This window comes from Urocitellus parryii, chromosome 2 (assembly GCF_045843805.1).
Source record: "Urocitellus parryii isolate mUroPar1 chromosome 2, mUroPar1.hap1, whole genome shotgun sequence".
Classification (NCBI taxonomy): domain Eukaryota; kingdom Metazoa; phylum Chordata; class Mammalia; order Rodentia; family Sciuridae; genus Urocitellus; species Urocitellus parryii.
This window is the reverse complement of record NC_135532.1, coordinates 114,622,847-114,650,155: the sequence shown is the minus strand read 5'-3', so window position 1 is coordinate 114,650,155 and position 27,309 is coordinate 114,622,847. Positions and strand designations below refer to the sequence as shown.

The 27,309-nt window shown below is 44.6% G+C and overlaps 2 protein-coding genes and 1 pseudogene across 6 annotated transcripts in view; 1 reads left to right on the top strand and 2 right to left on the bottom strand.

The window, feature by feature from the left end:
• Kcnab1 (potassium voltage-gated channel subfamily A regulatory beta subunit 1) overlaps positions 1-7,411 on the top strand; it is a 326,666-nt gene extending 319,255 nt beyond the window's left edge. For all 5 annotated transcript variants that reach the window (XM_026392905.2, XM_026392903.2, XM_026392907.2 and 2 more), the window contains one exon: positions 6,708-7,411. In XM_026392905.2, the coding sequence (XP_026248690.1) occupies positions 6,708-6,797 (90 nt within the window). In that variant the 3' untranslated portion in view covers positions 6,798-7,411. The remainder of the gene's footprint in view (positions 1-6,707) is intronic.
• Positions 928-6,496, bottom strand: LOC113185696 (dnaJ homolog subfamily A member 1 pseudogene; annotated as a pseudogene).
• A 2,388-nt stretch (positions 7,412-9,799) lies between the features above and the next one.
• Ssr3 (signal sequence receptor subunit 3) lies at positions 9,800-25,886 on the bottom strand. Its single transcript, XM_026392908.2, has 5 exons — positions 25,672-25,886; positions 24,717-24,843; positions 17,700-17,798; positions 13,238-13,369; positions 9,800-12,288 (listed from the first exon to the last, which is right to left on the bottom strand). The coding sequence occupies exons 1-5, from the start codon at positions 25,802-25,804 to the stop codon at positions 12,222-12,224; spliced, it is 558 nt and encodes a 185-aa protein (XP_026248693.1). The 5' UTR covers positions 25,805-25,886; the 3' UTR covers positions 9,800-12,221.
• Between the last annotated feature and the right edge of the window lie 1,423 nt (positions 25,887-27,309).

Below are 27,309 nucleotides of genomic sequence, written 5' to 3'. Positions count from 1 at the left end.
AGTGTGAGTCTTAAGAAGCAGCATATCATCACAAACCCTTCTTCAGAAAGGTACCCTTTCTTCACCAAAACCACAAGCTAAATCATACATTATGCTACCTTCAAGTAACAGCTGAGGCAACACATTGCAGAGACATCACATGAGTCCTGCTTAATTCAAATAACTAGACAGAGCAACACTCCTCTACAGAATAAGCTTTTTCTGACTGCCAATTAAATACCATTTTAATTTCATAGCTTCACAATGAAGGGTCGTACTCTGAAATCAAGACATAGCTGGCATTTCAGTCTGAATCTGTCCACATACACAGCGGAAATCAATTACAAGTTATGCCTAGCAGATGTTACCGCAATTGTGGGGTTTTTTTGTTTTTGTTTTTGTTTTAAGTAGTTTTTACAGGTATTAAACCACTTCTTGCACACTGAAGTCATCGTACATACAGGGTGAAGTCAGAGCTTTTGTATTTGCATTTATTCTTCATTTAACTTTTAAGGCACTACTATAGAATATTAAACAAAACAAAAACAATTAAAACAAAACAATAGCAAGCTGGGCACAGTGGAGCACACCTGTAATCCCAGCAGCTCTGGAGGCTGAGACAGGAGGATCACAAGTTCAAAAACAATTAAAACAAAACAATAGCAAGCTGGGCACGGTGGAGCACACCTGTAATCCCAGCAGCTCTGGAGGCTGAGACAGGAGGATCACAAGTTCAAAGCCAGCCTCAGCAACTTAGCAAGGCACTAAGCAACTCAGTGAGACCCTGTCTCTAAATAAAATACAAAATAGAGCTGGGGATGTGGCTCAGTGGTCGAGTGCCCCTGAGTTCAATCCCTGGTACCAAAACCAAACCAAACAGCAATAGCAAGCAGTGCATCTTAGGACCAGAGCCCTTCACTCACATGCACTACTGCACTACTGGCACCATCAAGAGGTTCGAGCTGAACACCCTCTCTGGGATGAGTGCATCGTCCCCTGTGCTCCATTACAATGGCACCGTCTTTTCTGATTGGGATCAAAGTCGACCAGTCCTTTCTGATCCATTTCATGAGTCTCCTCCTTTCTCTCGGGTAGTTTTTCCAGCAGAGAGAGATTTTCAGGAGAGAGAAAGACATTTTCAGGAAAAGGTTGCTTTACACTGGATGATGAGGCGACCCTTTCCAAACACTCTGACACCCTGGCCTACCCTCATCTAGCACACTTTATATCCCCATGCTCGACCATCTGACCTGGATGAGGGGTGAGGACTGGAGTTTGGATATTGGCTTTTGGAAGCCACAGGATGCTTCAACCAGCTGTGTGTCTGACACACAAAAAGGTCTCCTCCTCATGGAGTGAAAACAGCAGGTCCTTCTGGTCTACCACAAGGAGACCATCTCCCTGCTCCATCCTGGCTCTTGGTCCCTTCTCTATGGAATGTTCTCTTCTGTCCATCTTTCATGCCTCTGTTAATAGGAACTTCTAGAAGCTTCCTTCTGTGGCAGCTTTTACATCTGTCTTTGGGACTGACCCGCTCCCCGGGCCCTGGCACCCCATGCACAGCCTGACTCTGCTGATCTTCCAGTCCTATATCTCACAGCTCCTACTTGCACTGCAGTACCTGGGACGTTGGAACAGCACTCAACACTCCTTTCTTACCCCCTTGGCCTTTACATTTGTCACAAACTGCAATCTCTGGAAGAGCCACTTTCCTTGTTGCACCGTTACATGAATCTAACGCTACTGAGAGCTGGTGCGTGATGTTTTGGCCTCTCTTTCCTGCACTCCTCCTCCTCCTCCCCCAAAAACCTGTCATAGGTGTCCACGGGGCAGCCAAAACCACCACCACCCTACCTTCCTACATTGCCGGACCTCCTTTGTCATCTAATTCCCTTTTCTGTACACCAGTGAGAACTTCATAGGCTCCATAAATCTGTCTAAGCTTGTCTCCTTCATTTGGATTCTTACCATTGGTACTTTGAGGCCAGTTTCCTGGTAAGCCCTTTTCAGTTCTTGACGGGGGTGTTAGGCTTGACCCTACATCACACTAAGTGCTTTCACTCTCCATCTTCTGAAGCAGGTGAGGGGACCAGGCCCATGTGGGGGAGCGTGTAACCACGAGGCTCGCATCTTTCCCACTTCTCCACTGACCGACTGGCTGGTCTCCTGCACACCACACGTCCCTTGGCTATCAGTGAAGAAATACCTGTCAAGTGAATGAATATTTCCATGTTCTAAGAGAAATTGACTCAAAATTCTAGTTTGGACTTCCAGGATCACATCTCCCTAGAAGCAAATTCAGGAGGACCATCTCCTTCCCTAGGCCTACCCCCAACGAGCCAAAGGGTGCCCTGCAGTCCAGGCATTGCACCAGCCTATAGAGGCACAGGAGGGGGCGGTGGGACACGGATGTTCCAGGCCTCCTATCTAGTGATAAAGTGGGGTTGGTCAGTTATGACCACTCCCTTCCCCACAGGCCAGCTCTCAGTCCTGTCCTGTCCCACTGCTGAAGGCCCTAGGAATGAGTTGCCTCTACCCCTGCCATGGCCACTACCTGCTAGCAGGCCAGGGCCAGGCTTCTGTTTCCCTCTTGCTCAGTCTCCCGGCTTCATCCCACCCCACTGCTCCTGAACAAGCATACAGCCCTGTTACCTCTCCTACAGAGAAACAGGTGGAGCTAGAGACAAACGATCAGTACTTAGAAACCCTTTATAAATAGCCCAGAGCCTGGCGCAGTGGTGCATGCCTGTGATTCCAGCAGCTCAGGAGGCTGAGGCAGGAGGGTTGTGGGTTCAAAGCCAGCCTCAGCAACTTAGCAAGGTCCTAAGCAACTTAGTGAGACCCTGTCCCTAATAAAAGTATATAAAGGGCTGGGGGTGTGGCTTAGCGGTTAAGTGTCCCTGGGGGTCAATCCCTGGTACTAAAAAGTACCAGAATATGCCAGGGGATCAATGCTATAGGCTGCCTGCCCGTCTCATATAGCAAGGTAATCACCTCCATCTCTCTGCTTCCGAGATTCCTTCTGAGGGCTAGGGCTGTAGCTCAGTGATAGAGCGCCTGCTTCACACGTGTGAGGCACTGGGTTCGATCCTCAGCACCACATAAAACTAAATAGATAAAGATATTGCATTCATCTACAACTAAAACAATATTAAAAACAAAAAGAACCCTTCTGAGAGCCCAACCCCACACTTCCTCCTGGATTCTGTGGGGTCCCTGCAGGATATGCTCCCTCTTTTTTTTTTTTAAATGAATCTCCACTTTTTTTTTAGCTCTTTTATTTTGTTTGTTTGTTTAAGTTGTAGGTGGACATAATACCTTTATTTTATTTATTTTTTTTATGTGGTGCTGGGGATTGAACCCAGTGCCTCACGCAAGCTAGGCAAGTGTTCTACCACTGAGCCACAACACTGGCCCCCAATAAGCTCCCTCTTTAGCCACCCACCTTCTCTCATTTTCAGCCACGCACTGGGCAGAGCTAAAGCCACACAATGATGAGGGGATGGGGAATGCTTTGTACACAAAAGAACAAAAATTCAACTCCAAGATTTCAATTCCATTCATAATTATGGAGCACCAGCTCTGCCCGGCAAGCGGGAGCCTGAGAGTTAAGGCATCTATCCCTTCACGCAGAATGTCTCTGAGGGGCTTACTATGTGCCAGGCATGAACAATACCAAAGGACACAGGAAACACGTAACCCACTCTCCAAGGGGCTCATGTTCCAACAGGAGACAGAAAAATACTCATACAAAATTGCTTCAATTGTGAAAAAGATATTAAGTAAATAAATAGGATGTTGCAATGGCCTAATGGAAAAATGGTGGACCTACTTTAAATAATGTCCTTGCAAAAGGCCCCTCTGGGATATGTTCACCTTTATCACACATTTGTGAAAGCACGTGAGAGCCCAGGAGTGTCCTCCAGGCCTAGGCAGAGCAGAGCAAAGGCCTGCGCTGGAGGGAAGTGGCTCCCCCAGCCACGGTTGGCCTCAGGCTGGTGTGGCTAATTCGGTAACCCCAAAGAGGACGGGGGACCACTGAAGAGGAGAGGCAGGCAGTCCAGCTCCTGTGGGACCACAGGGTCAGCGTCTATCCTAGGTAGAGGGCCTTTGGAGTGTTCTAAAAGGGATGTGCTTCCATCTGAACGTGAGCACCACGTGGCCACCATGCGGAAGCAGAACAAAGACGGGGCGAGAGGGAGGGGAAAAGCGATGATCCTCCAGGTTTAGGAAAGAAAGACAATATGGAGGAAGGAATTAGGCTTCCTGTCATGCTAACAGAGGGTGACATGCCATCCCAGAACTTGGGCTGGGCTTTGAAGGCTGTAGGACCGTGCCAGGCAGCAGGGGAGGGGGCACATTCCCAGCTATTCTTCCCAAAGTGCTTCCTCTCAGCACAGCTCTGCCCAGTAGCAGGACAGGGCTGCCGTGCTCAAAGGCTTGCCAACCCACCCTTCCTACCCACCACCCGGCCCCCTGCACTGCATGTGCCGGAGAAGCAGGACTGGCTACAGGGTGGAAAGCATGGCATGCCAGCCGCTGCCAGCTGCAGGGAGAGGCAATCTCCAGTAGGCCGGGAAGACGAGCTGCTCCAAAGGTTGGAATAGGCCTAGGTGTGCCAAAGTGGAGGGGAGAAAGAAACAGCGCCTTGGAAGATGAGAGAATGGGGACAGCACAGCTTCCTGCCCAGGTCCCCGGCCTCCCCACTCCCACCTGAGGTAGACAGAATTGCATCCCCGGGCCTGGGCAGCCAGGCCCCCACATCTAGGCCTCATGGCCCCACCACACCCACACCCTCCCTGGGGCCTTCTCCAGCCTCTAGGAAGCACTTTGCTTCCCAGACAGCGGTGAGTCCTCTTTCTCCACAGTGACCACCACCTTTGCCCAGCAAAAGCCTATCCACCCAAGGTCCACATTCAGGCCCCTGGGCCTGGGAGGCCTGGCCTGGTCCCTGGCCACAGCAGTGACAGCCCCACCTCCCTCACTCCAGTTAACACCAGGGCAGACTGTCAGCCTGAATGCCTGTCAAACCAAATAGCAGTTTGAGATGCTGCAAACTGTTTGCTGGCACCAAAAAAAAAAAAAACAAAAAAAAAAAACTGGTGATCTCATATAAAATTCTTAAAGTATAGCTCCTCTTCAAAATTTTAGTCTTATAAAACTATAAATATATATTTTTATGTCTTACCCACATACTTTTATGGTTCTTTTTTAACATTTAAACTTTATTTTTCTATCTGAAATGAACCTTGGTATAACAAATGAAGAGTTATTTCTTCCTCATGGGGCTAGCCCACAGCCATTTTAGACACAAAACTTCCCAAAAATCCAATTTCTAAGTTTCAGTCTGTTGGAATCTCACTTCTAAAATCACACGCTGGAGTGTTAAGAGCCTCGGAGGCTCCAGGGCTGCTGGGAAACCAGACTCCTTTGCTTCGGACAGGAAAACGTTAACCAGAAGCAACAGTTTCAGTCTCAGCCAAACCCTAAGGCCTCTGAGGACAGGCGAGTGGAGACAAGGTCACCTTGGCCAGCAGGATGCGTAAAGGAAGGCTGAGGCCAAACCTCAGCCCGGCCAGCACAGTGGCCTTTCCACCACGTCTCCACGAAGGGTCAGACCATCCCAGCAGGGGTCAGTCTGTGTTCCTTGTCCTGGGGTTGTGAATGTCCTCAGCCCACTTCTCATGGTAAATGCTGGCCCTGCGCAAGCTTGGCTCTCCCCGGGGTTCAGTGCACCACCGTGTGAATAGCCATCCGTCCTCCACTCCAGTCCGGCAAAGGTCCCAAGCTGCCCATGAATCACTTCCTACCTCAACACACCCTGCCTAACTTCTTATTCCCTGAATTCTCCTTTGGTGCCAGTCTCATCCGTCTGTACCAAACTCCTTCCAGCCAGTCTCGAACTCACACCATCCTGAGCCTCTGAGATCCACTCCCCTGCCACTGTCTTATCGTCCCCCCGTTGGTCTCCTCTAACTTACTCCTCAAACTACCTCCAGTGTCTGACCAGGTCCCTCCCAAACTAGAAGCCCCAGGAGAGGTTATGCTGCCCTGTGGGTAAAATCCCTACTCCTTAGAATGGTGCTCTGACCCACTTCCCACTCCTGTTTCTACCTTCCCACCCGCCACCACCGGTTTTCCGTCTCTCCACTCCACTTTGCCATGCTCTTCCATCCTCCTAGGATGCCTGTCAGCCCTGGCATCCTTCACCAGGGCTCCAAACACCAGATGGAGGAGCCCTTCCTGTCTCTAGGCAGTGCTGTCCACCACAGGAGCCTCCAGCCATGGTGGCTATTGAGTTTAAGAAAGGTGAGGTGATGAATCCAAATGCAAATCTGCTCTAAGTGTAAAATGTTCCCAGGATCTGAAGGGCAGAGTACCCTCCAAAACAAGGTATCTTATTTTTCTACATGATTTCATGTTGAAATAATACCACTGTGGTACAAATGAGTAAAAAATGTATTAATTTCAACTTTATCTTTTTTACTTTAAGGCAGCCACTAGAAAACGTACCCATGCTCACATGTTATTACTGGACAGAGCTGCCCTCTATTCCCATGAGCCTTCACTCTCAGTCAATAAACGGGACCCGATCTTAAGGAGCTTAGTGCAACAGAGGGCTTGGTTATGAACCTATACCAGTCCACACGACTCTGCTCAGCACCAAACACAAAACAGATGCTCACCAGTCTTAATCATGTACTTTGTACCTCTTCCCCTGCTCCCAGGTTCTCCCAAAGATGACGTCACACGTGGTCAATGAGATTGATAACATACTGCGCAACAAGCCCTACAGCAAAAAGGACTATAGATCCTAAGGCAATGCATGAGCCACAGAAGCTGCATGGGTCACATCACAGTCTGTACCCTGTACAGGAGTTCCTAGCCACTCTTCTGAACCACTTAGCAGCCCACTGCTCAACCTCTAGCATCCCTGGATTGAGGTGTCTGCTGTCGCTGCCACTGTGCACCTGAATTCCAAGCACATCAGAAAACTCACAACCAAGAAAATCCATTCTATTTTCTTACCTAGGACTGAAGTCCCTGCCCTGCACTGCTTCTCCGCCTCTTGCTTAGGCCATGGAAAGAGTACTGGGGAAAATGATGTATCGCCCTCGGGCATTTGCTAACTTAAAGAAGGCTATACAAGTATATTTTTTCAAGAGAAAACAATCCAGGTGCAACTGAATTGCATAAGAATCAGGAGATCTTCAGTCAGAAGTCTTGCTTGGGAGAAAAAGCAGAAACAATTTTACATTTATTCCTCACTTCATATTGATATGAGCAAGTTTTATTTCACTTGTCATAACAAAAAGTTCTAAGCATTTGCTTTCATTATCTTTTAAATATTTACTGTAGCCTGGATCTGTACTAGTTTATCCAATGTGTCTACTAGAATTCTAATGTTATGTCTATTCACCCATAGAGACGGTGGGAAGGTGAGTGCCACACTCTTTAACCAGACGGTGTGGCAAATCTATGAAAGGGAGGGACACACTGCTAGGGAAACAGCTTTGAATAAAATGTATCTGCAATTACATGTTCATTTTCTACACATTTTATTAAAACCTGCTTTATACTTTCAATTGCTTATAGGCACAACTTCAAGTATAAATATTTAGGCTTCAAAAATAAATATACACATGCTCAGTTTTCTAAGTGAATCTGTAAAATACCCAGAAAGGCAAATGTTCACTGTTTAGCACTGGGATTTTACATCTTGGTATTTTTGAGGAGTTATAAGTAAATCACAGGCTTTTTGAAAAAACTTATGTCACCTCAGAACATGCTGGGTGAAGTAACCTGCCCAGTGGAAAGCAAACAGAACCACATTATAAGCACCTCGCTCTATGCATGAGAGCTCTATGCACGGATCAAAGGCGCTGAGCCTTTCTGCACTCAGAATCTGAGCTACATTCAGCCTGGCCACTAGTGGCTCCTTACCATTAACACCCACTTGAGAAAAACTAAGAATAGGCTGTGTGGACATCTTTTAAAAGGGGAGAAAACAGGGCTGGGGGGTTAACTCAGGGGTAGAACACTTGCCTAGCATGTGTGAGGCACTGAGTTCAACTTCCAGTTCTGCAAAAAAAAAAAAAAAAAAAAAAAGGTGAGGGAGTAAGGGGACAACACATATGTGGTTCTTTAACCATCCATATAGAAGTCACTTTGAGATTTACAGGGAAAAAAAGGCATCATCCTAAAATACTATTTTCTATCATTTCCAAATATGTATTTCATGGTCAAGTTCTAAATCTTAAAATGTTAGCGAAGACACCAAGAAATACTTTTTTCATTACTACTGCCTGTAGTTTCATAAGCAGTCTGGAGTTTTTGCCTGTGAACACCACATGAAGGATGGAAATGGATTATTTTCCCAGTTGTTCATTGTGTAGTCTATCCAGTGAACCACTGCATGTGTAAAAGAGCAGAGTGCTGATGGGAAATGCAGTTTAACCTATTGCTTAGATTAATAAAAGCAGTGTGTGCGACTCACAAGTTTTCATCTGATCTTTCATTATAGATAGGTATTTCTTCATATATATAAAGTACATGTAAAATGTCACCTTAAAACTGGCAATCACCACCTAAATAAATTGTAAGTCAAGCTGCACTGAAGTGGTCAGAGAAGACTGAGGCTTAACCCAAACTGTCCTCTCCTGCACAGAGGACATGGCTGCTTTCCCACAGGGTCTAGGTTAGAGCTAGCTCTCCAGCCCACCTAGAAGGAACTGCAAATCAAAACCAAATGCAAACATTACTGCTGAGCTGCAGAACAGTCATGCTCTTTATATCCAAGTCATCTGCTAAGGTCAGTACAGCAGATAACACATTTCAGCTAGATCCCTAAGGAAGAATTCCATACACTTTTTTTTTTTTTTCTTTTCTCTCTTCTGGAAAGAATTCTCTGGCAGAGAACATATTCTGAAAAGCTGCAAGGTCACCTGGGTAGCAGCAATCCCTACACTGAAATCTCTAGCAGGAGAAATGAAATGATACATCGTGTGCCTGGCTTCCCGTCTCGGGAACACACACTCCATCTCCTGAACAGAGTGCCAAAGTCAAGAGTTAGATGGCAACTTTTTGAGAACAATGGCGCTCTGTGAAGTCACCCCTGACCAGGAGAGTGGACCAGGAGATGAATGGAGCCACCAAGACACAGCCCATTGATGGCAACCCCAGGCCCAGAGCCTACACACTGTGTCCAGTGCTCCTTAAGAATCATTTTTTCCTTTAAACTTTAAGTTTCATGTAAACATAAGTAATTTTATATGACTATTTTTAAATTAAAAATGCTTGAATAGAATCCAAATTCGAGAATTAGCTAAGACGAAGAAGTCCAAGAGGTCCAAGGGAAACCTGCGAAGGCCAATGAGAAGCTGGTCTCTAACACCTCCTGAAAGTCTACCTGTAGTCAGAAGACCCTCCGTTAACTACCCAGTGGTAGTCCACAAGCCCTTAGCGCCCAGATCCATCCATGGGTGTGTGTGTATCTTCCTTGTTGTCCAGAAACATGGAGCCTACAACTTATACACAGAAATAAAGCAGCAAGGTGCAACGGGCACCCAGCAGCAGGCAGACACCACTGTCACTGTGATGCACTCCAGTCAGTAACCAAGAAAAGGTAGGTCACCCATGTGGGAAATTAAAATGACCACTAATGAGAAATAATGTAATTAAGATGATGTACTTACTCATAGGGATCATATAAAAAAATCTAGGGAAAACACAGATTTTAAAAAGCAAAGTTTAATTGTACATCTAAGCAAGACTTTTGGTAAGAATTTTGAATAAATTCAACCTCCATATTTTAGTTAACTTCAAACCTTATTTCAAATTATCTTGTCCAACTTGCAATAATACACCAAATATGACAATCTCAAATTGCAATCCACAATTTTTATTGTTGTAAATGATGAAACTAAAAATAGGGAAATAAAAATGTTTAACAATCTTAAGTTTTACCTATCACAAGTGTAAAAAAACAGAATATAATTACTTTGAATCCCAATACAGCAGAAACCCTTTTATTCTACTGGTGTTGATACAGAGGTTTTTTAAGATAAAAATTCTGCAGCAGGTTTTACTATTTAAATATGATTTAGCACATCACAATTCCAATTGCCACACAGCTCTTTTTGACAACGAAAGGCTCTGCATTTCCCAAAAGTGCTAGGTCAGTAAATCCTTGATGGACCAGCTCAAGTATGAATATGTCATCTGGGCACAGAAACTCATCAAACAGTATGGAAAGTCAGCAAACGTCATCACAACTAGATACAAAGGCTGCTATGAGGGCATTTGGGACGGAAGAGAGTCTCGTTTGCTTGCTATACCACACATTTTTGACTCATTAATCCAAGAGTCTTAAGAAACTGGGCTGAGTCCTGTTCCCCCAGCCCTCTCAGCTAGGCAGCAGGAAAGGTGGCAACTGTCCCCACAACACAGACACTGCCCTCTAGAGGTAAGTTTTTGCCCCACCTGAAAAGTGTGTGCAGCTCTGGTTTCCGAAGACTCCTTTGGCCAAGCAAGCAGATGGAGTGGTACTCAAGACTCCGTGCCCCACACTCTGACTGCTTTTTAACACACTCTGACTGCTTTTTAATCAACCTTAGAGTAAAATGAGAGAACAATAAAAATGAGCCTCTTATGTGTCACCTAATCCTGTGGCAAATGTCTTCCGACTCGTCCATTCACTCCACCCCCTCCAGCAACAGCACTCAGGTAATAGTGCAGCAGAATGAAGATCTGCAAATGTCCAGGAGCACCCTCAACGCAGAGGATGGGGAGGACCACTGTGCCAAGCTGGCCTGCCCATCTTCCCTCTACGTTCCAGATGCAGCCCACCCATACATCCAATAGCACTCAAGTAAGATGGTGTTGACGACTGAACCCAGGGCCTCATGCAGGCTAAAAGGGCTCTACCATTGAGCTATACCTACATCCCTTTTAATTTTACAGGGTCTCACTAAATTGCCCAGTCTGGCCTCCAACTTAAAATCTTCCTGCCTCAGCCACCCGAGTGGCTGGGAATGTGCATCACAACCAGCTGATAATGTTCACCTTAAATTTAGAAGTGGACACTGAAGATCGGGAATATATTTCCCTTGAGGTATTCCTGGTAGGAAATTAGTGGATATAGTCAAAAGCTAATAACTATATGAAACCAATATCATGAGTGATAAAGAGATTCCCAAACTTTTTCAAGTCATAGCACAAACAGAAAATGATAATATCTGTACATATTCTGGCAAAAAATAGAGACCGCTCTCAGCTAAACCCCCAAAACCTGAAGAGACCATTATTTGATCACAATCAACAGGAAGCTGTGAACTAGCGGGTAAACCGAGGAAAGCCCTCATGAAAACCTGCTGACAAGCATTCACCACTGTCACCTCCTCGTGGAGTCCTCAGCATTCCAGAACCAGGTTCACAAGCGTGACAAGCATGACTCGGGTCCCTTACCTGACGCTGTACAGGACAGGCCTCCCTCTTACTCAACCTCAACCCCAGGGCATGAGACCCTGGTCTAGCAGAACCTTGACCCAGTGGCTGCACAGGTCACCAACATGGTAGGGTCAAGCTGACTCCTGGCCACCGGGGCCAGGTCACAAGCCCAGCAGCACTTTACAGCTCTTGTGGACCTGGACACTATTCTTAGGTTGCTACCTTGGCTGCCTTTCTTACGGAAGAAAAAAAAGAAACTTTTCCACAAGCTTCTCTTCTCCAAGCTGGAGAAATCATGTTTTAAACTTTGAGTTCTTACAAATCACAAGTCCAGAGACTCATAAACATGAGGCTTCTGTTTAATCCCCTGAGGATTCATTCTGATATTTATGGTTCAAAAAAAGTTGTAATGTTGTGCTTGGAACACAGAGAACCAGTTATTAACTTCTTGCTACCATTATAAATAATAACAGTTCGGCCCAGGTTACTGTGACCTCTGATGGATCAAGGAAACGAGTTATTTTCTCCTCGAGATTATAGCACATTGCAAGACTTCTCGCCTTTTAATAAATGTCCTGGTACTCTGAGTTTCCCTTTCAATTCATTTAATTTCAACAATCTGTCAAAAAGAGCCAATAAACAAACACTCAATTACATTCTGTTGCATTTTTTTAAACCCTCAAATTCCAGACTATAAAAACATCTTGTGTGTCTCCCACCCCGACCACCCTGCTACTTTTCCACATGCCACAGGCCACCCATCAACACAAAGCCAGGGGGCGAAGCTGACATGTCTACTTGGAACCAGTAGACAGGAGGGCGATGAGTCCTGACGAAGCACTTATGGACAAAATGTAGTTCCTGTGAGAATTTAGTGTTAAGGAAAAGTTAAGAACCCAAAGTTAGTTTTTCAACAAAACTAAAAGCCCATTTCTTTAGAACACACTGCTTCCCTCCTGAAACCCAGTAGAATCTCAATGACATGCAGCCCCATTTTCTATAAACCCAACTTACAAAACGGGAGGCTCTAGAGAATGTAAAACACAGGGAATGTTTCCATTTTTAAAACTAAACAGAGATGAACCTAGAAAACATGACCACAAGAACCATCTGAATCCTACTTCACCCTCATGAAAACTGATGGAAGAACATGCAGGAGGGACTTGACCCCACCCAACAGCAAAGAAGGGGAACTTCCCGCCAACCAGGACACTTGCTGCAGCTGGCAAAGCAGGGGGTTTGAAAGTTCACCGCCACTTTCAGTCTGAGGTTCACTCCAGTCCTCCCAGAAGGTGCAAGCTGGAGGGGCCTCATCTTCTCCACCACAAGCCCAGACTGGCAAAGCCTGGCTGTGTGTTCCTGGACAACACCTCCAATAAGTTATCTGAACAAAGGACAAGACTCTTGCCCACAAGCTCAGCTCAATTTAAAAGCAGCTTGAAACATTAAAAAGATGATAATTTGTGCCCATGTAACTACACCAGCTATCACCCAGTCTCCACTCCCAAAGAATGATGATAGAAGCTACCCAAGAAGGCAAGTTTGTTCTGCCTCCTTGGAATTTCTTAAGTAGGCAGGTGTACGTCATTACATACCCAGTGGAAGTGGTCTGCTTTGCAAATCTTGTTTATCATACAAACTTAAAATTTTTTTAAATCAAACCAAAAACTGTTCTTTGAAGTGTCCAGAAACCTGCCTAAAGTCAGTGCTACTTAATGGACTGACTCCCAAAGCAGTTTTTCTTCCCACTAAAATACCCAGACAAGTCAAAACAAAAACCAGCTCCTGTTTCCAGGCTTCTAAAGGATACACTGTGGGGTTGAAGTTCTTCAGAATGAAGAAGGAGGCAACGATGACCAAGACCAGGAACAGAGTGTTATTATAGAAGATGGAAAACGTTGTAGCTTCATAGTCGGCAACTTCATTCTTCTTCCACAAGATTCTAGAGACACAGAAACAAGTCAGACCAGTTTGTAAGCAGGATCCAGAACTTCAAACACTACATAGCTCCCAGTCACTGTCAGTACGTTGCTCCCAATGTGCTCAGGGCTGAGAACCCGTTTACAATGTTAAACAAAGAATCATCACCTTTATCCCAAGACTTCTAGCTCTCTTACTACAGGTGCTGGGTGTTCCATTCCTCCCAGGCCACCAGGGACAGAGAGGAAGGGGTGAAAACTGCAGCTGGCAGGACCCCACCCACACCTAAGAGGGCCCCTTTCCCCAGTCTCCACCTACACCTCATGGCTCAGGGAGCTCCTAGGCTGCTGGCCTGTGGCTCTCAGCCTTCAATTTCCACTTAAAGAAGGAAACACCAAGTACAGCGGGCCATCGTCAACCATCATTATTTACTGCAAATAATCTGCTTGATCCACGAGGGGACTTTTTAAACTTCTATAAAAACCCTTTTACTTTTTGTTTTACTTTTTCTTTTTTAAATATTTACATTTTAGTTGTAGGTGGACACAATATCTTTATTTCATTTTTATGTGGTGCTGAGGATGGGATCCAGTGCCTCACGCCCACTAGGCAAGCGCTCTAACCCAGCCCCTTGTTTTCCTTTCTCTGCTATATCATCTTCCTAAAGTACCAGCACTTTATCAGCCTTTTCTTTTACCCATTTACACAGGCAAGAGGAAGGTCCAGGGCACCTCTGAATAAGGCAGACTTGATTCCTTTTGATTTGATTAAACTTTGTAAAGCAGTTTTTAAAAATACACTGTTTTCACTGTGGATCATTATTTAAAATATTGAAAGCCACTGCTATAGACGTTTTGTCCCCAAAAAAGAATCCCCCTCCCTGGAGGCAGATGACTCATTCCCACACACCCCACCCTCAGGACAACAAACTCCACGGCTGGCATCCTGGCAACTGATGAGACTTATTCATCAAGTGTTCTAATCTGAGGTCAGCCAGCCTGGCTGTGAAGGGCTACACGAAGGGTGTCACCACCTTAGCCTCATCTAAGAAAAATGTGCAGTCTCTGACACAGATGCCGTATTTCCCTGATTTTATGGACACACTCAACTTAATTTTCAACAAACTCTTAAGTCTGGGGGAAAGAAAGGACTTATTTATTCTTAAGTGTTAGGTGGACACGTCTTTATTTTACATTTATTGGTGCTAAGGATAGAACCCAGTTCCTCATGCATGTTAGGTGAGCACTCTACCACTGAGCCACAACCCCAGCCCCAGGAAAGGACTTTAAGTGCAGCCCCTAACCCAAATACCCCTTCTGATTTCACATGAAATTTGAAAGCATTTGACTTGAAATTGGAGGAAATCTATTTTAACCATTCTTACACTAGTACAACAAAATCAAACTTTGCAAGATACAGAGTCCATACCACCCGGTGCAGAAATCCCAGCCCCATCACATCCACCCTCAACTCTGGCAGAACCCTCTGGAGACAGGCCCCACAGGCCGCCAGCCCTTCCCCTGACTCCTTCCTGCCAGTCCTGAACCAGAACTGCCTTCCATGAGGTCACCTGGCTGCCACCTGCTCAAATCAGCATACACACGTCAGCACCATGACAGCCTGCAGAGGATCTCTGGTCCACCCATGTAATGAGCGTTACATTAAAAAAAAAATGTAAACCCCCAAACACCCTCACTGCCAATGTTCTGCCAAAGCATCCCTGGGAGGAATCCAGCTTGAGAGAATATTTCCCAGGGAGACAGTCCTACAAGAGAAAAGTTGAGAACAAACAGCAACTACTATAATCAAATAATGCTAAATGACAGACAAACCAACAAAATAACACTCACATCTGGAACAAATGTTAATGAATCTCCAGCTCCTCTCTGCTTATTTCCACCATTGGACAAATGGATATTTTAAAAAGGGGCAGGGAGTACAGACTCCAAATGACTTTCAAGGGAGATCAGGAAGACACACATCTAGGTAAAGAGCTGAGAAACCTTCTCTTAGATCAAACCTCTTGGAAGCCACTTGCCCTCACAGATAAACTCACCAGTTTCTGGTCCCAGCCATCAGTGTCAATCTTTAATACAGACTGGGGTGAGGCTGTTCCACTGTGGATTTGGTGAGAGAAATACTAACAGGACAAATTTCTCCTCATGATAGAGAGAAATTCACACATCCATAGAACCTTCACCTCACCCTACTTTTAAATACCTAATCCAGCAAACAGCAGAGTTCTCACTCACAATTCCAACTCTGGTCGACTACTAAAGACTACCTGAATGTTATATGAGGAAAATTTCAAGGTATGTTCCAGGATCAAGAACAAGTACCAGACCAACCAGGCAATTCTACAGTAGGCAGAAGAGGCCCATTTTGAGACATCCATTACCCAAACCTTAAAAGAGCTATAACTGCCAGGTGCAGTGACACATGCCTGTAAGCAGCTCAGGAGGCTGAGACAGGAGGATCATGAGTTCAGAACCAGCCTCAGCAAAATTAAGGTGCTAAGCAACTCAATGAGACCCTATCCCTAAAATATAAAACAGGGTTAGGGATTTGGTTCAATGTCCCTGAGTTCAATCCCCGGTACCACCCTCCAAAAGAGAGCTGGAATAGGCATTCTAAAATGTGGGTAATTATGATAGGCACCCCCATGTAGGAAACACTGTTCCAAACAATATAATTCATCAAAAAGGTTTCTAAAGAAAGTGCTCTGAATTGTCTACCCTCTATTCCTATGCAAAACATGCAATCAGAAAGCTCTGCAGCCAGACCTCATTACAGCTGCTCCCTGTGCCTCCAGCTGTATAAAGGATCACAGGAGGTAATCACTTCATTTTGCTCTGGTGCCTTTCCAAAACCACTGCAGAAGACATTGTTCATTAAGTTACTCAGTGTGCCTTAAATAAGGATGCACTTGATAAAGTCCTTCCAAGACTCAGTGCCAGGAAAGTTTCTTTTCAGAAGGGCTTACACGCTGCTCCCATCAGATAAGGAAAGCTGTGTGACCTCAGATGCTTCCCCAGACACCCGGGAGCTCAGGAGCTCAGAACTGAGCTCAGCACTCAAACTCAAATGCTAACTCCACATTTCTGTTCAAATACCTTTAAACTTCAAGATGGTTTCTGATCTTAGGCAGAGTGTGTGTGTGTGAGAGAGAGAGAGAGACTGAGGATTGAACCCTGGGGTGTTTTGCCACTGATCTACATCCCCAATCCACTTTTTATTTTTATACAGGACCTAAGTTGCCCAGGGTTGACCTCAAACTCCCAACCCTCCTGCCTTGGCCTCCTGATTTTTGCTTGAATTATAGCATGCACCATTGCACCATTGCACCCAGCTTATTACTTTTTTAAAAAAAATATTTATTTTTTAGTTGCAGTTGGCCACAATACCTTTATTTTACTTATTTATTGTTACATGGTGCTGAGGATCGAACCCAAGGCCCGGCACATGCTAGGCAAGCGCTCTAATTCTGAGCCACAACCTCAGCTCCTTATTACTTTTTTTTTAATATCACAAGTACCCCCACAAAGTCTTTCTGGAACAAAATGTGGTAAAAATTGTGTCCCACAAAGCATATTGCTGATACAAAAACTTATGAACCATGAAAACAACCAGCTCATGACTCCATCAAACCATCTGGCAACTCTTCAGTTTACTCTCTGTGCAGGGACTTGGGCAACTCAAATGGTGGACTGTTGAACAAGACTTCTAAGAGAAGCTGGCAGAAAAAATTGGGAGGGCAGCTAAAAAACCCTGCAGAGCACCCAACAGCAGCAGACAAGCCGGGTTCTTTCTTTCCCCAAACAATACAACCAGTTTCCATCCAAGAACTGGATGTCCCATGGGAAGCACAGACGCAGAAATGCCACCTCAAAATGCTAACAGAACACTGTAAGCCCTTCAGACTGAGATGAGGTGACGTGCTCAAGGCCACGCAGGTACCATAGGCAGACACTGCACAGGACAAAGCCTGAGCTGCCTATATTCCAGAAGAATAGTCAGCTTCCATCCTCCAGTCAGGATGCCTGCATTATCACGGATCTACAAGGACTCATCTATGTCCTTGGGCAAGTTACCCAAGTTCTCTGGACCTCAGCTTCCTCGGGTGTAAAATGGAGCTGGTAACAGTAGCTACTTCATTCTTCAGGAGAATAAATCAACTGTGCGGAGCTCAAAGAAACATCCAGTGTAATAAAAACTCCAGAGGCAGCTGTTCCCATTCCCAGCTCCACTGCTGCTACAAGTCCAGTGTCCACATTCTTTAAGCAGAAATCACCAACTTATTTTCTCCCAAGTACCCGCTTTTGAGGTTACTGCTAACAGTTAAGAAGTCAAACCTCTCATCCTTCTCCTTTCGAGACATCTTCCTATTATCAGCTTCTGAGAGTTTCCGAGTCACTTCTTTGGAAACAGCATCCTCCCTCTTCTGAGCTACTCTGGAAAGAAAAGGAGAAAAAGGTTTCCACTTGCTCCAGCTGGGGGCGCCACCTCTCCCAGAAACACTCCACTCCAACTTGGCATCAGCAACTGAATGATACTTTAATTTCAAGAAAATAAACTGACAGAAAGTTCCAAGTTTATTAGATTGTACTGGCCAAGACTGAGCTCAGGAAAATCCTGAGATGTGGTTTATTAGTTATATGCTTTGATTTCTGCTTAAAAGAGAGAATTTTCCAAAGTTTAGGTATTTATTATGAATACAAAAGTCAAATGCTATTAGCACAATTTAATTATGAATCATTATAACCACATTTTATTTTAACCTATAATTTAACAATTCAAAGTTCATAAGACATTAGTAAATGATAAATGATTTTAATTCCAAGTAAATTATAGGAGCAAAAACTTGACTTAATAAACAAAGGGAAACAGCTGAAATATCTTAAAGTTTTATGCTTTAATTCTACTCCAAAGGACAATTTATTTAAAAAGAAATAATACAACACGGTCAGAGAACAAGCATCCCACTTTTAGTTAAATTATCCACTGGTTGTAGGACCACACCAAAAGCTAATACTGAGTCAGTCAAAAAAGGGCGTTACTCAGCTAGGAATCTGCAGCACAAAGTCAGAGGCAAGAAAAATTAATGTATACTCACCCAAAAAATAAATGTGCAGATGAGTTTCATCCAAAGGGGTTGTCAATAAAATTTAAACTACCTTGAAATAAAACAGCTACCTATAGACGATTACATTTAAATTCAACATAGTATATTTCTCTTAAGAACAACTAGCTCATCAAAAATATGAGTGATAACTAACCACAAGCAAAATCCACTACCAGTCCCACTACAATAATGTCAAGCAGTCAACTCCCCACTACCATGCTGTGCTTAATCTGTCAGTTGTGGAGCAAAACTGGAAAAACCAAGCCGGAGTTCACAGGAGAAAAGCCAATATCGCTCAAGGTGGCCAATTCCAATCTTCATTCAGACATAAGGATTTCTGGGATATAAGGTGAGCACAAACTGAGGGTCACCTATGACTCCATCTCTAGCTCACTCAAGTATGGAATCAGAACTGACATCGAGGGCTGGGGATGTGGCTCAAGCGGTAGCACGCTCGTCTGGCATGTGTGCGGCCCGGGTTCGATCCTCAGCACCACATACAAACAAAGATGTTGTGTCTGCCAAATACTAAAAAATAAATATTAAAATTCTCTCTCTCTCTCCCTCTCTCTCACTGTCTCTCACTCTCTCTTTAAAAAAAAAAAAAAAAAAAAAAAGAACTGACATCGACAGGCTGGGGTTGTGGCTTAGCAGTAGGGCGCTCACCCAGCACATGCAAGACCCTGGGTTCGATCCTCAGCACCACATAAAAATGAATAAATAAAATAAAGATATTGTGTCTAACTACAACTAAAACAAATATATATTAAAAAAAAAAAAAGAACTGACATTGACAAAAACTGCTAGCTGCATGCCAGGCACAATGGGCACATGCTGGCAATTCCTGCAACTCAGGAGGCTGATGCAGGATTTTTTTTTTATTAGTTGCTCATGACAATACAATGATCTTGACATATCATACATTTGATTCAAATGGGGGACGCAGGATTATAAGTTTGAGGTCAGCCTCAGTAACTTAGCAAGGTCCTAAGCAACTCAGCAAGACCCTGTCTCAAAATAAAAAATAAAAAGGCTAAATATACGGCTCTGGGTTAAGCGTCCTGAGTTCAATCCTTGGTGTTTCCCACCCACCCCACCCCCCCCAAAAAAAAAGAAAGAAAAGAAAAAACTGCTAGCTTCAAACAAAATGTATTTCTGTAAAAGGCTCACAACCTAAAGAAAAAGGCAGTTCAGGGGACAAATAGCTGTCCTTTTAAGAGATACTCCTGGGTCCTACAAGGCTTTTCATTCCAAAACCCCAACCTCACTTGACTGATTTTATTATGTTAAAAAATCTGGAACAAGGTTTCCTCCATTCCTGAGATGTGAGGCTCTAAAGGCAGAAACTCTTCATGCCCTCTGAACCACTAGCAGACCAATAACTAAGGAAGTGTTTCTTGAATTGAACATCAGACAACCTTTTTGCCATAAAGGACCTACTAAAAAGAAATGGGCATGGTTTACAACAAATCTTTTTCTCAGTTGAATTAAAAAAAAAAAAAAAACATACACATGACTGTCAAAGTGTTAGGACAAGAAGTAAACTATCTTCAAAAGAGTTAGTTTTGCTGGGCATGGTGGCACACACCTGTAATCCCAGCAGCTCGGGAGGCTACGGTAGGAGGATTGCAAGTTCAAGGACCAGCCTCAGCAACTTAAAGAGAGCCCCTAAACAACCCTATTTCAAAATAAAAAAATAAAAGGGGCTGAGGATATGGCTCATATCCTGGGTTTAATCCCTGATACAAAAAAAAAAAAAAAAAAAACAGAGAGAGTGTTAGCACACACCTATAATACTCAGCAGTTTGGGAGGTAGAGACAGGAAGAGTCAAGCACGAGGCGGCCTTAGCAACTAAGTGAGGTCCTAAGCAACTCAGCAAGAACCTGTCTTGAAATAAAAAATAGAAAAGGCTGGAGATGTGGCTCAGTGTTAGAGGCCCTAGTTTCAATCCTTAGTACCAAAAAAAGTGTTAGTTTTCTCTAAGCATCTTTAGGACAAATAGTCAACTTCAATTATCCACATGGCAAATCTTCCTCAAAGAACCTCAACCAGAAAACCAGTCATTGCTCTTCTAAGTTTAGAATTCTATACTCACCAACCAGAAGCATGACCACCACACTATAGGCTGACTACCAGAGGAAGCCCTCTCTGTCGAGGACTTTCAAAAAACAAACCTCATTCAGTGCCACTTGCTTTGAATAGAAGTCCCTCCAGCAGCCTACCTGAGGGACTGAGATAACCACAAAATGAATCCTGCCTACAAGTGTATGGCACTAGGGATTAAACCCAAGGGGCTCTATCTGTCACTGAGCCACATCCAACCCTTTTTATTTCCTTTTCAGACAGGGTCTACCTAGGTTGCTAAGGCTGGCCTTGAACTTGCTATTCTCCTGCCTCAGCATCCTGAGTCATTGGGATTACATGTAAGTACCATCACACCCGACTATTTTTCTTTTTTTCTTTTTTTTTTTTTTTTAAAGAGAGAGTGAGAGAGGAGAGAGAGTGTGTGTGTGTGTGTGTGTGTGTGAGAGAGAGAGAGAGAGAGAGAGAGAGAGAGAGAGAGAGAGAGGGAGAATTTTTAATATTTATTTTTTAGTTCTCGGCGGACACAACATCTTTGTTTGTATGTGGTGCTGAGGATCGAACCCGGGCCGTACGCATGCCAGGCGAGCGCGCTACCGCTTGAGCCACATCCCCAGCCCCACACCCGACTATATTTTTCTTATTTTATTTTTTTACATCCGTAAGTCAGAACCTCTCCAGAATTAAATATATGTATATATACATATAAGTTTAATGTCTTAAATTTAAAATATCTTGCAAACATTGTTTAAATTAAGCCACGTTTAAAAAACAATTCCTCTTACCCCCAACCTCTCCAACCCTGCACCTAAACATATATCATGTGCCAAACACTGTGCTTAATACAGCACTCATGTGATCCCATTTAATCCTCACCACCCTCTGAGGTATACCATTAGTAACCCTATTTTCCAGCTTGGGAATTTGAAGTCCACAAAATGGGCAAAATGTATACATAAGTCATACACATAAGAGCAACAGAGTTGACAATGGAATCCAGACTGCACCTCTGAAGCCATTCTTTTCACCATGATCAACTACCAGCACTGGGTCTCTGAGCCTTAACCATCTTACAAGTCTATACTCGTTTCGATATCAAAAGCAACATTTAAGCCGTGTGTGGTGGTGCACGCCTGTAATCCCAGCAGCTCAGAGGCTAAGACAGGAGGACTGAGAGTTCAAAGCCAGTCTTAGCAACTCAGCAAGGCACTTAGCAACTCATCGAGACCCTGTCTCTAATAAAATATGAAAAAAAGGGCTGGGGATGTTGCTCAATGGTTAATTAAGCACCTTGGGTTCAATCCCCAGTACCAAAAAAAAAAAGCAACATTTATTAAACCAAAGCTATGACAAAAAAGTTCTACTCTGAATCTATTAAGTCAGTAAGTCACTGAAATTTTACTGAACCAAATATACCATTAACTGTTACAAGGGACATAAGGCAAAAGATACAGTAGTTGCCCTCAAGAAGCCTAAGGTGGAAATGAGCAGATAAAGAAGCATGACTTTAATATCCAAAGAGGTGAATGAAAATGGTATGAGAACAAGTTAAAATGCTGAGTGCCCAAGGGACTGAGTTGCAACGGACAAAGGACAAATCATGCGAGATCCCACCTCTGGGGGCTTCCCTAGCCAGATGGCCATAGGCAGCAAAGGCTGAGATGGGCTGAAGCCTGAAATGGTAGCTGGTGAAGGGCTGTCAAACAGGAAAATGACAAAGTGGCCTGAGTACCCTGCTGGTCTGCCAAAACCGCAGCCTGAAGCCCATGCTGCTGAGGCCATTTCTTTTTATGAGAACAAATTTTACGTTCTTGTATCAACTGAGACCCTCCCAACACATGCTACCCCTTATCACCAGAAAGAGCCTAACACAGGGACAACAGCAAAGGAACCAAGACAGGACGATTCCTCTGGAAGTTTCCTTAGCCACGAGATAACAGGCATGTGAGATCAAGAAGGAAGGGAGAGCAGCCTAAAGGTTGGGCGGGCACAAAACCAAGGATGGCACCAAGGACCAATTGTGAAAGGTGAGGCCAGACTCTAGAGGAAGCAGATGACATGCACCCCAGGGGCTAGACAACTTGGCTTTAATACATTAGAAAAAAGAAGGCCATGATGAGTTAGAGTGACAGAACAAATATGGTGACAAAGGAGGAACACACTCTGTACCCCATAAAACCAGGATTAAAAGTGGGGGGGGCTAGCAGTAACAAGCCTTACATAGTACACGGCAGGGGGCCTCCACTTTTGCTTTATGAGACCATGGACTGCTACAGCAATCCAAGCAAAAAGTGTCCAAACTGGAGTAGACACTATAGAGATGAAAAGATATCGAATATACAAAACCTGCTGGCACTTCAAATTTCAGCAAATATTCAACCTACCTCAAAGAAACAGGCATGGTGGCCAATGCCTGTAATCCCAGTGACTCAGGAGGCTGTGGCAAGAGGATTGTAAATTCAGGGCCAGCCCAGAAAACTTAACAAGACCCTGTCTCAAAATAAAATTTAAAAAGGGCTGCAGATGTAACTAAGTGGTAGGGCATTTGCCTACCATGTGGGGCTCTGGGTTCAATCCCCAGAACAGTAAAAAAACCACAAAACCAGAGTTAGCACAGTGGTGAATGCCGGTAATCCCAGCGGCTCAGAAGGCTGAGGCAGGAGGATTACAAGTTCAAAGCCAGCCTCAGCAAAAGCGAGGCACTAAGCAACTCAGGGAGACCCCATCTTTAAATAAAAATACAAATTAGGGCTGGGGATGTTGCTCAGTAGTTAAGTGTCCCTGAGTTCAATCTCCAGTTAAAAAAAAAATAATCTTATAATCTCTATTTTATAAATGAGGAAATTAGGATTAAGAGTCAGTGAGTTTAGCTCAGCTCGATTTACAAATGAGGAAGTTGACATTTGAACCAAGATAAGTCTGAATCTAATTTTTTTGCTCAAAATAAGTGACTAACTTTTTTGTATTAGTTCCAATTAATTGTTGAATAAGCCATCTTTGACAACCTAGTAGGTGCAAGGCTGATATTAAAAAATGGGAGTTCATAATCTGCTTGAATCAAATGTATGAAATATGATATGTCAAGAGCTTTGTAATGTTTTGAACAACTAATAATAAAAAAATAAATAAATAAATAAATAAATAATCAAACAAGCCCCACTAAGGAACAGAAATATGCTGCTTTCCCAAAGTATGCATGAAAACAACTTCAAAGGGCACCTTTTCTAATTAAACATCAATTCCTACCTGCCTCCCATGAGAACCATTGTATTCACAAATAACAAATTACTAACATTCCTAAGTCCAGACTCACCTCATATTTTAACTTTTATGAAACTAGAATATTCAATTGTTTATAATAATATACAAATTTATTGTGATAAGGCTTGGGGTTTTTTTTCTCCAACAGATATTTTTAAAATAATTACATGTTTTATTACGTGTGTTCTTTAACAAAAGAAATATGGTAATACTAATATTGAATATACTTATAAGAAAAATGGAATTAGCAGTGAAAATGTCAAGAGAGTTAATTAAAATGTATTTTTTTAAATGACCATTTTTTTTTCACTTCTAGGTAATAAATGGGTAGCCTAGAATTTCCAGAAAGAATGCCACTGGGCTTCTGAAATGGTAATTTGCTTGGTGAGATTTTTCTTCTGATGAATCCCATGAGTAAAGCTAAAGCTGAAATGTTCTCATTCCACACTCAAAACCTATTTCCACAGTGGTGTCAGATGGATCATTGTCTCCACTTCAATTAGTTCACTATTCCTCCTACATTAGAGGGCCTTCCTCCCAAGGTATACCCAGTTCACATTTCAAGCTAATACTTACTAAAACTAAAACACAAAGGAACTTTAAGACATCCTACTATAGCTGGGCACAATGTCACAGGCCTGTAATCCCAGTGACTAAAGAGGCTGAGGCAGGAAGATCTCAAGTTCAAAGCAAGGCTCGGCAATTTGGAGAGGCCCTAAGCAACTTAGCAAGACCATGTCTCAAAATAAAAAATAAAAAGGGCTGGGGATGTTGCTCAGTGGTTAAGGGTCTTTGGGCTCAATCTCTGGTACAAAAAAAAAGAAGACAACCTACTATAAAAAATGCAATATGTAAAAATAATGCAATAAGTCAAACATATCTTCACTTGAAAAATATACTTACTTGTGTTTGAGAACAAATTTTACATTCTTGTATGCAAAGGCTACCAAGTAAGTGCTTACTAGGGTCATCACACTATACAGAACAGCAGACTGAATAAGATCCATATGCCATATTCGCCAATATAACCCTGAAGCAAGACAAAGGGGGGAGAGAGAAAAAAAGAGAACAAGACATTACTACCCCAGTTACAAAGGCTAAAATTCATTACAACAGTCGGAGTTAGGAAGTCCAATATAGTATATGATAATCTTTGGAAATGAGATACTGGAAGAGTTAGTAATCAGTTCAGAACTTCCCGGGTTCCACTAAGACTTCAAAATTGAGTGCAGCAGGGTCCCATGAGCTGCGTTCAGGCCATCTCACGACGGCCCGGTGTACTTGCTGACGTGGCTTTATCTGAGACCTAAGCGGGACTCCTTCGGGCCAGCGGGTCACTGCACAGTGAAAGTACAGGCCAGGTTCCCTCGGAGCTGATTGTCAACAACAGTGCAACAGTGCAGGAGCAGCAAACTCCGGACCCCGATGTCTGCAGACGCTCTTGACGGGGCCGCTGTCCCCATCCCTGGGTTCCAAGACAAGCTGCGCAAGGCGGCCGCCGCCCCCCGGCCCTGGTCTAACCCTAACCCTGCACATCTGGGGAAGGAGGGTGCCCTTCTGGCCGGGTGGGCGCTACCCGGCGGGCCCACCCAGCTCGCCAGTCCCTGGAGCCTCGCACCCACACAGCTCCTGGCGGCAAGGGGCGGCGTGTGCAGGAGCAGCAGACGCGCGCTGCCGCGCTGGCACCCGCCACCACCCCAAAGGCCCGCCCGGCAAGGACCCTCTGCCCCCGGGGCGCCCGACGCGAGGCCCAGCTCGGAGGCCACGCGCCTCCGGGAACAAGCTGGGCGCGGCGCCCGCCCTCACCGACCCGGGCCCGCCACGTCCCCGCCACGTCCCCGCCCCCCGCGGCGCTCACAGATGGGGATGGCGGACACGATGAAAGCGTTCCCGAAAAAGAGCGCGGACGACTTGGCCGAGAGGTTGCGGCTGAAATCCTGCAGAAGCAGGTCCTCCTCTGACTGCTGCTTGGAGCCACCTTTGGGCGCCATGGCGGAGCTGGTCCAAAAGCGAAGGCGGCGGGCTAGCCGCGGAGACCTCCCCGCCCGCCCGGGCCCGTCAGCGACCCGTCAGCGCGGCATGGAGGCGGGCCAGCGTGCAGCGCGCCCCGGGATTGGCCAGCCGCGGCGGAGGCCCCAGGTCTAATTGGCCAGCGCGAGAGACTTCCGGGTTTCTGGCCGCCACGTGTCGACACGTCATGGGGAGGAAGGGGTTTGTAGTTGTCATGGGTACCTTTTTTTTAATCAAAAAACTTTATTGACACCCCAGCTCCTGACAGGAGCCTTTCCAGTCTCCAAAATTGCACAGTTCAAGGTTCTCCCGGCCCCGGGCCTTACATTCGTTATTTCAGCCAGCACTTGGCCAGTGCGCCCGCGCAGCGCAGCCTGCACGTGTCCACCTTGGGTGCCGCCTTCGCGAGGCCTGCATCAAGCTCCCCGCTGCCCCGCTTTTTCCCAGCGCAACTGACGCCTTTGCAGCAAAGAAATAAACAGCTCAGGTGCAGGGAGCCTCTGGAAGGAGGAGGGCACTCACCACGCAGGCAGTGCCTGACACCTGTCCCATACGCTTCCTATGTTATTACATTTATTTCTGCTAAACCTGCGAGGTAGTGGCCTCCAAAGCCACGCTAAATAAAACACTAAGCACGCGGGCTGGGCAGGGAGCTCAGAACTCCTGGATGTGCCCACCAAGGCAGCTGAACTCATCGAGTTATCATTTTTCATCAAAAAAACAAAACAAAAACCCGCAAACGCATCCCTCTCGGCAAATGCCTTTGTTCTGCATTCGTGAGAACACCCCAGTACACCCAGGCAAAATTCCCTCATTCACTAGCTTCCTTATCAACAGTTTTGGAGATACCTTTCTCCCTCACCTTATCCAAATTGTAATCGACCTGCTTAGCCTCCATCCTAATTGAGCTTTCTGTCCTCATTCTTTTCCAATCTTTTCTCTACATAGGTACCCAATGAGTTTTTCTCCATTATCTGCAGTAGAAATTGCCAAATGCCAGAAGTTCACTATTTCTCCACAAAATGAAAAAAGAAAAAATAGACAATCTTGTTAATGTGTATTTTCAGAAAACTCAGAGTATTAATTTTAAAATATCTTGAGTTTGACGGGCGCTGTGGAGCATACACGCCTACTAACCCCAGCAACTCCAGAGGCTGATGCAGGAGAATTGGGAGTTCAAAACTAGCCTCAGCAACTTAGTGAGAGGCTGTCTCAAAATAAAAATAAATAAATGAAAAGGGCTGAGGATGTTGCTCAGTGGTTACGCGCCCCTGGGTTCAATCCACAGTTAAAAAAAAGAAAAGAAAAAAAAGCAGCTGAGAAAATTTAATGCACTTTATTAAACTGAAGAGTAAGTATAAGCAAAATAATCTAAAATAGTAGGAATTTTAATATTTTTTTCACAGGTAAATTAGAGGAACATGATAGGCAATGCTGCTTATGCCAGGGAAGGGTTTTGGTGGCAGTGGAAATGAAGATCATGAAG

What these genes read in the sequence shown, in the direction of transcription:
- Ssr3 (XM_026392908.2), bottom strand. Translation starts at nt 25,804, where the DNA reads ATGGCGCCCAAAGGTGGCTCCAAGCAGCAGTCAGAGGAGGACCTGCTT. An exon ending in CGTGTCCGCCATCCCCATCT is followed by an intron (nt 24,844 to 25,671) that starts GTGAGCGCCGCG and finishes GTCTTGCTTCAG; the next exon opens with GGTTATATTGGCGAATATGG. An exon ending in AAATTTGTTCTCAAACACAA is followed by an intron (nt 17,799 to 24,716) that starts GTAAGTATATTT and finishes TTTTCTTTCCAG; the next exon opens with AGTAGCTCAGAAGAGGGAGG.